General features: G+C 36.2%; 1 protein-coding gene across 1 annotated transcript in view; it reads right to left on the bottom strand.

Moving 5' to 3' along the window:
- Positions 1-585: 585 nt before the first annotated feature.
- TBX20 (T-box transcription factor 20) overlaps positions 586-9,657 on the bottom strand; it is a 44,678-nt gene continuing 35,606 nt past the window's right edge. Inside the window, exons 7-8 of the mRNA XM_061166351.1 lie at positions 3,584-3,696; positions 586-926 (exon numbers count right to left, since the gene is read on the bottom strand). Of these exons, the coding sequence (XP_061022334.1) occupies positions 586-926; positions 3,584-3,696 (454 nt within the window). The remainder of the gene's footprint in view (positions 927-3,583; positions 3,697-9,657) is intronic.

The raw sequence follows: 9,657 nt of genomic DNA, 5'->3' as shown, positions 1-9,657 counted from the left end.
CTCAGCTCCTTCTCCAGCAAACTAACACAAAGGAAAACTAAACATGCTTGAGCTACAGCACTATAAATATTTCTCTACTGGCTCTCATTTCCACAGACAGAATGGACTTGTTAGTCATTATGCATTATGGTCAGTATGTTATACAGTATTGCCTCTTTGAAGATTCTTTTAACCTGTGGAAACTGGAAAGAAAACCTATACATGTTGACTTTATACATTACTGCATTGACACAGCATTTTTAACCACTAGGAATAATGCACCTTAAGATTCATCTGCCTTGTATTATTAAACTTTCTGGGTAAATTGATAATCCTTTTAGTTCCAGGACTTAGGCTGGCTAAGAACTTTACACTGATTCTCTCTCAAACTCAAAAGCTGTCCCCCAGCTACAGATGAAGCCTGGTCCATGGTGCTTTCCCTCAGTGGTAGGTTTTATTGTTGAGTCCAGCTCTCCTCTTTCATAGGTCCCATGTCTCCTGGAGAGCCCCTGCTCCAACATCCCACATCCCACCCACCCAACCCTGTCCTATATTTCCATACCCATCTGCACATTCTGGATCTGGACTCTCCTATACTTAGAAGAGTCATACAAATGGCGTCATCACAGCAGAAGAATGGCGCAGTCCTTGGATAGCAGCATATGGCCCCTGCTGAAAGTAGTGATGATACCGGGGCATGTGGAATGAGGGGAATGTTGGGCCACTCCCCTGCATGGAGCTGGCAATGGCTGATGGGGTCAGAGGCATCCCAAGTCGGCTATATGGTGGCAGAGAGCCCTGTATAGGGTGAGGAATGGGTGTTGCTATGGATGCCGTGCTGGTGCCGAGAGCAGTCAGGGACTGTGGGTGCTGAAATGCAGGAAAACTGGATGAAGACGATACCCAGGAGCTAAGAGACAAATTATCAGATGTTGTAAAGGCTGATCCTGAAAGGAAAAAAAAAAAAATCTCATTAGACGAGAAACTCTACTTCAACATGCTAATCAACAATTACATTATCTGTAAGCGTCAATTTAAAAAAATACATATATATACAGATATAGATCTACAGTTTTAAAGAGAAACAATTCAATCAGGAGGCATCTCTACCTTTCCACACAAGAGGATATCATTTATACCATATATGGAAGAGAGAATTTGATAAATAGAAAAAGACCTACTCATTAGATTGCCTGCATACTCTCTGAGAGTGGCTACAGCACTAGCACCCTGCCTTAAGATAATGACCTGATTCCCTTTAAAGAAGTTCCAAATAGCTGATCACTGTCATAACCTCCAGCATCCCCATAAGTAAGGCTGGACAGATAAGCCTCAACAAAGCTACCTGGTTGCCAAAGCCATTGTGAAAACCCACAAGAGTGTTTTTCTTTTCTTCTTTAATTTTTTTTTTTTAGCTTCTATAACCCTTTTCTTTTTGAAATAATGAGAATATTTACTATGTTGATTATATTTAAGACAGATACACAAAAATCAAACATATTTTAATGTGCCAGCTATACCAGAAGTTGAAATGTGGGAATAATAAACACTACCAAAAATAAACAATAAATACTTAGAAATGACTCTAAAAAATGCATGATACTTACTTGAAGTTTTTCACACAACTCTACTGAAAGATGGAAGGAAAGGTTTTAATAATTGGAGACACATGCCATATTCTGGGATGAAAAATAAAATGTCTTCTTAAAATTCATTTATTCCCAAATTAATTTATTGGTTTAGTATAAAGCCAATGAATGGCATCCCTGGTGGCTCAGATGGTAAAGAATCTGTCAGCAATGCAGGTGACCTGAGTTCAATCCCTGGGTTGGGAAGATCCCCTGGAGAAGGAAATGGCAACCCACTCCAGTATTCTTGCCTGGAGAATTCCATGGACAGAGGAGCCTGGTGGGTTACAGTCCATAGGATCACAAAGAGTCAAACACAACTGTGTGACTAACACCTTAACTTTCAAAGCCAATGAAATGCCAAATGTTTTTCCACGTTCAATTCAATTTGCAAAATTATCAGGACAAATAATGTTTAGAATATTAAGATATTTTTAATTGTAATTTTAATTTTCCCTACCAGATATAAAAACACGTTATGTTTTAAAAACAAAATACTGTGTTTATGAAAATAGCATAGTACTGAGCAAGATTAGAAGCCACATCAATAGAAAATAACAAATTGTCACAATATAATATATATGTGCATATTGTATTATCATATACTTAGTATATAGTAGGGGGACTTCCAGGTGATGCAGTGATAAAGAATCTGCCTGCCAATGTAGGAGATACAAGAAATGTGGGTTTGATCCCTGTGTTGGGAAGATGCCCTGGAGTAGGAAATGGCAACTCACTCCAGTATTCTTGCCTGGAAAATCCCATGGACAGAGGAGCCTGATGGGCTGTATGTAATCCATAGGGTCACAAAGAGTCGGACATGACTGAGGGACTAACAGACATTCAAAGCCTGAGCACACATGCACATCATTACAGACTATGAGGAATGACAGCTTAGTTTCCATAATTTTTTATTAGCTAATTAACAAGTTGCAAGAGTAAGTTTTTCTTATATCACAGTATCTATCCAGAAGTTTAAACAAAGGTTGACAGTGAATTTTCCAACTGCATAATTACTAGTAGCTCATTTGGATTTATTTACAAGAGATGTCATATGTTCTGTCTGTTTATGCTATTACTTATAATGGACATAAAAATATGTCCATTTAAGACTCTCCCTATACAAACATCCCTGTGCCTAGGCACCCTCTAGTCTCTTTTGTCTGAACTCCCAGATGCAAAGGGCTCCTCCCTTAACATCTGCAACAGAGGAACTTTTTAATACTCCTGGACTCTCACCACCCAGGCCACCACCTCCACACAATACGCTCCACTAGGAGAACCTTCATTTTTCAAATATTTTCCATTCTAATTATTGATCCTAATAAGATATTCCTGATAGAAGTAAAACAGATATATTCCCTGATTTTCAGATTGTAAAACAGATTCAGAAAGACTAAGAAACTACCCCTCAAATCCACTAGTTCTTTGGTAGTAGGTAACAGAGAAATCGGAGAAAGCAATGGCATCCCACTCCAGTACTATTGCCTGGAAAATCCCATGGACAGAGGAGCCTGGTAGGCTGCAGTCCATAGGTTCATGAAGAGTCGGATACAACTGAGCGACTTCACTTTCACTTTTCACTTTCATGCATTGGAAAAGGAAATGGCAACCCACTCCAGTATTCTTGCCTGGAGAATCCCAGGGACAGAGGAGCCTAGTGGGCGCCTGGAGTCGAACATGACTAAAGCGACTTAGCAGCAGCAGCAACAGAGAAATAACTCCTAAGCCCTGACTCAGAGGCTCAGTGTCCTTTTACTGGAAAACAAGCCACAGGAAAGCTTCAGGCAGCATAATCACTTAAGAGGTAAAGGCAAAATAATGATCAGCCTCAGGCTATCCCTTCCTGTAGAGGTTCCTGAAATACTTTGGGGCCATCTCTCTTCTGAGGACTAGAAGTCTCATCACCTCCCTGTCTTTGTTCTCCATTGGGCACTCTTGCTCCTGGCAGTTGCATAGCCTGGAAGCAGTCTTACCTCGATTTTGTGTTGTCTGAACCTCATCCCCCAGCACATCCTCTTCTCCTCCATAGGTACGGATGGGTGAGCGGGCATAGGAATGCTTTTGAATTAGGCTCTCCACACTTTCCCTAGGTTAGAGAATGACACATGGTGAGTAAACCAAAAAGTTAAGTAATCAGAGGAGAGGAGTCTTAAAAATGATTTACTAGTCAGTAAAACCATTTTCATGCAAAGAGTTGACTCATTGGAAAAGACCGTGATGCTGGGAGGGATTGGGGGCAGGAGGAGAAGGGGACGACAGAAGATGAGATGGCTGGATGGCATCACTGATTCGATGGACATGAGTTTGAGTAAACTCTGGGAGTTGGTGATGGACAGGGAGGCCTGGCGTGCTGCGGTTCATGGGGTCACAAAGAGTTGGACACAACTGAGCAACTGAACTGAACTGGAAACCATTTTCTCAAAAAACCACCACTTCAGAGGCAGACTACATTCAAAACATGCACATTTCATTGTAAACGCCTCAGAAACATGACCTCAAGCATACAAATATGAGAAACTTTGAATTTATTTCTTATAAATACAAAGAAACAAATAGGATATGGACAGTCCCCCGAAATTCTACAAAATTAGGGGCAAATGTGAACAAGGAGCTATAAAACATAACCATAGGAATATAGAGTTTAATGATGTTTAAAAAAAAAATAACAATGAATTTACCACAAGGAGCTGCAGCCCTGTGACTTTATCAGCTAATGAACACAAACACTCACCTGATATGAACGGCATTAATTGAACATCTGATGAAATACTGGCCCATAGTTCAAAATATCATTAGTCATACAAAGACTCTGTGTTTACTAATAAAACCAGTAAGTGCATCGAGTATACGATAATTGCTGAGTCACTTACTCAAGGTCTCAATTCACTATAATATTAGAGCATGACTGTCTTTCTGGGTAACTTGGGTCATTAAGAAAAAAGTCAATTGAGATGCATAAACTTTAATAAAATGACAGCTATAATATTCAAGCTGGTTAATCTGATTAATCTAATTCAAGCTTTTAATCTAAGCCATGTGTCATACTGTTACTATTTAAAATGAATTTAGGAAAGAATTAGTTATTTTCACATGAGAAAAGAACTTTGCTTCAGATACCCTGGAAGACATCTTCTCTTTGTAAAGTTATAAAGGCTTGACCATCAGTGGGCTGAAATCATGGGTGATGTATTTCTAAAGTGTATTCCACTGCCCATCGTAGGCATTTAGACTGTTCTCTCTCAGCATTTAAGTTCAAAAGCAGAGTGTAGTATCTGCCTCTCTAAAAATGCCCTAATATAAAATTATTTAAACCTTTTTCACATACACCCAAGAAAAATTGTTTAAATAATATAATAAATCATGGCTTTGTGAAATATTTTGCTTCTCTATAAGAAGTATATTATATTCAGATTTTCCTTGGAAAATCACTGGTATCATTACTTATTCTCATCTCTAAGAGGGAGAAAAAAAAGGATTTTATTGAAGTGATTTATTTGTGTCAGGCCTGGAAGTGAACTGAAAGCAATGGCAGTTCTTATATAAAGGATGGCATAATTAAATTATTGCCTTTTAAGTGATTGAAAACAGTGGTGCAAATCAGGGCCATCTCTTCAAAGATGTTACAAAGAATAGACAGCCCATGTTGTTTACTTTATGTCCAATCCCTGTTTCCAGTAGGATGAAAAGTGCAAAGAATTTGTTTAGCCTGGAAGACTATTGTGAGGATTTCTAGACTACTGTGCTCTGGAAAATAAGGGATGACTCATTTAATGAGTTAAGTGATTTAGGTATTACAAGCTAGGACAGTGCCTTGTAATGCTCAGTTCTGTTATATCCCAAAGCAAGAGACAGTAGTTACTTTGGATTTTAATAGATAAATAAACTGGGTAACATTATTGAAGGTTGACTTTTCAATATCTAACACCAACTTATTTTTCCAGGCAAAAAGAATACATCATTATCTTAGGTATCTTTAAGAGATCTCTTCTGACTAATACGTAAGCATCAATTCCAAGAATAATATACATGTGAAGGACACAATCATAGCCAGAAGGTGGGCGAGATAATAGGATAACTACAGTTATTATGTTGATTCTGCAAAAATGCTCCAGAAATACTAGAAGTCATCTCAACTATTTGTTCAAACTCCAGATAAGCAAAACCAACATACTCTCATTAGTATTGTGAGTTGACTGCCCTTCCTCTATCTCTGAAACTTCAGTACAAATTTCTTAATGCTCAAAATGCAAAATCTTCCCTTTTCCTTCACACTCTTCTTTGCACCACTGCTGTACCTAATATATTCCTCTTTAAATGCATTTACTAGATGGATGGCAATTATGTGTTTGCATGATCATCTCTACCACTACACTGTTGGCCTCTGATTGAGGGAGAGAACAATGCTTTATCTAGGCAGTGGTTCTCAAACTTTAGTGTTTTATGAACTGTTTATGTCCCCTAAATTCTTGTTGAAATCTTAATTCCCATTGTGATGATTTTAGGATGTGCATTCTTTAGTAGACAATTAGGTCTTAAGGGTGAAGCCCTCATGATGGGATTAGTACCCTTGTAAGAAGAGAGTTTGCTTTAGCTTTCTTTTCCTCAGCCATGTGAGGACACAGTGAGAAGATAGCTGTCTATGAACCAGAAAGCAGGTCCTCATGAAAAACTGAAATCTGCCAGCTCATTGATCTTAGACTCCCCAACTGTGAGAAATAAATGTCTGTTGTTTAAATCACTCAGTCTATGGCATTTTTGTTATAGTAGCCCAACCAGACTAAGACAGTGTTCATCAAAATTACCCAGAGGGCTGGCCAAAACACAGATTTTTGGACCCCACCCTCGAGTTTTTGATTTAGTAAGTCCAAAGTATGATTTCCAGTGTGTTTTCAGGTAACACTGATGCTGCTGATACGGAGGTCACACTTGGAGAACCACCACCCTAGTGTAGTAGTTACTGGAACCTGCTTAGCTCAAATCCTAGTCCTGCCACTTGTTTTGTGTGCCTTTGGGCAAATCACTTCACTTCTCTGTGCCTCAGTTTTGTTATCTGCAACATGAGGATATTAATTAGGTCTTAGAATTATTATTAATTCTAATGGGAGGGAGGTATGCGAGGGAGGGGACATGGTGTGCCTATGGCTGATTCTTATTGATGTATGACAGAAAACCACAAAATTCTGTAAAGCAATTATCCTTCAATTAAAAAATTTTTTTAAAATCTCACTAGGATTACGTGATACAGGCTTTAGACATTAGTCATCCTTGTTACTCATTTCACTTTTGTTAAGTAGTGCAAGTAATTAATTTTCTATTCACTGGAAACTTCTCACCAATTATCTTTTGTAATTGTTGTGTTGGTTGTAATTGTTGTGTTGGTTGTAACAGAGATGTGGAGGATTTGGTATATTTAATTAAATCAATACTAGACTGAACTCAAAGAATAAACAAAATAATATAACTTAAAAAAAAATACTGAATGAGTTAAACACACAGAGTTTATATTGGCATTTGGCATTAATAAGTGCTCAGTAATGTTTATAGGTAACAAAATTAAGTTACTATTAAGTATCAAAATCATATTCCTAAAGCTGGCTACATAATCATAATCATTTTAAATTAAATTGAGACTTCTAGTTGCTATAACATGCTATTCTTCATTTAAACCATCCTATAATATATGTGGGGTCGCACGAGTCAGACACACTGAAGCGACTTAGCAGCAGCAGCATAATATATATGTCACAGAGAAAATTAAGTAAAAATTAAATGTTATTTCAATCTACATTCTAACTTTCTCTCTTTCTAAATACAGACCTGGAAAAAAGCTGCATTCAGGGATAAAATGTCAGATTCATTAAAATCAAATCTAATTTATAGGAAACAGAATATTTAAAGTTATCCTTGCTCATCAGTTTTCTCATGTTTATATCATGTCTTACTGAGCCTTTATGAATAACTTCTTGTCACAATATTTTTCTAAAGATTTATGCAGATAATGTTATAAATTACCATTAGATAATATATCAATATTTGTTGCTTCCACAAACTACTTAATAAATGAAAACTTTAGATAATATAATTGGAGATGTATTATAAATCATTAATTTTAATTTGAGAATAGAAATACACACAATGTATTTTGGAAAAACAAAGTAACTCTAATCTTTTTAAAAGCTCTTTCAGATTTTAGTTTACTTTTCTTTATTTGACTTAATCTTACTAATTTTTCTTTTCAATAGTAATCTGCATTTTTGGTTTTATATCATTATTAGCAACTTAAGTAAACTGTACCACTGTGGGGGAAAAAAATAGTTCCCTAAGTCTAACCTTTGTGACTAGAACAAAGGTCCCAACCAAAGTACAGATTATGTAGCCTCTAAAATTAAACTTTAGTTAATTGTGAGGTAGGGAACAAATATCCTTCTTACAGATAGAAAGACACAAGCAAGAAAAAAAGAATAAATTACGACCATGGATCAACTGTGAATAACTTTGGTACTCTATCAAATTCACTGGTTTGTTTGACATTGTTTTGTAATATAAATGTTTCCTCTTAGAAGCTGTGAATAAATGAGCAACATTTTAAATGCAGGAACATAGATTGCTAGTTAAAAAAGTTTTGTTGTAACTACTTGTCATTCTGTTAAATGTCATCTCTTCTTTTTTGTGGTTATTGTCATCAGACTATTTCAATTTATTACACTAATAGATATTATTTAAAAGCAGGCCTTAACCTGGCTACCAAACAAAATAACTTTCATTTTATACATACAGTCTCTTACACTAACTCTGTCTTCATTGGAGATGATGAAAAAGAAGTTTCTTTAATAAGAAGCTGTGTAGTCAGATTCCTTATCTGAGTCTGGTCTCTGCTTTCTCCCATTTAATGAAGGTATAGCAGGGAAATGGTGGGCTGGATAGATGATCTCTAAGATCTATTATGGCTCTAACAATTTATGAACCTACAAATATATAAATAGAAGTAAATTTTTTAAAGAGTCATTTTGAGAAAGTCCAGGACTAGTTGCAAAGAACCCTGAGTTCTAACCCCAAATCTTCTACTGACGAATTGTGTGATCTGGCAGATCACTCTAGGTCCCACTTGCCTCATTGGTATAATGATAGGGAAACTAAAAATAGTTAAAAATCTTTCTGTGGTTCTTTTTGTCTTTAGTGTAGATTCTACTAGAGTGTTTTTGTTTTGTATGTTTTTGTTTTGGTAGTCATACCACCAACCTAATGATACACATTTAAGTTAATGTTTTATTATTTTTTATTTTTTGGAATTTAAAAAAGCATAATTTTCTTATATGGTTATTTAATAAATGATTTACATGATTTCAAGACAAATTTAGAGCACATGGTGTATTCAAAGGCAAAAAAAAAAAACAAAAACAAAAAAACAAATACACTCTAGTAGAATCTACACTAAGGACAAAAATAGCCATAAAAAGATTTTTAACTATTTCTAGTTGTCACATTGTTGGAGATAACTTGACATACATGTTCTAAGATTGCTATACTTCTACATGCTGTGGGATAAAGCACAGGAGCAGTGACAGAATATTCTCTCATAATTCCTGGTGTCACAGAGCTAGAGGCTCAGCATGAATGAGAAGAGATATAGGTGTAAGGTCAGAGGGGTTCAGTAAAAACCTTATCATTCTGAGTGGAAGTGGGAAGGATTAGTATGAACTCAAGTAGGATTTTACCTTTAAGGTACATGTAGGTACACATACACACGTACCCTTCAAATAAGAACAGAGTCTGTCTGGGGAGAGGAGGATTCTGAGAGGTGGAGACTCACATTTGACTTATTTAAAGTTTGAGCACTGGATTTTTACACATTTAAAATATCATTATTTTTCCATTTTATAATGCAAGTTTGGGAAACATTGGGAAAAGTATTTTCTACTTCCTTAATAATAAACTGGATTATGTTTTAGAAGCTTTTCTAACACTTACTTTCCCAAATGCCTTTTATACTGTTTTCTAAAGGCCCTACAAGTTTCTAGTACTCTGAAAGAGAAAAAAAAAATTACAA

The sequence above is a fragment of the Dama dama genome, chromosome 18 (genome assembly GCF_033118175.1).
Source record: "Dama dama isolate Ldn47 chromosome 18, ASM3311817v1, whole genome shotgun sequence".
Lineage (NCBI taxonomy): Eukaryota > Metazoa > Chordata > Mammalia > Artiodactyla > Cervidae > Dama > Dama dama.
This window is presented reverse-complemented; position numbering and strand designations above follow the sequence as displayed.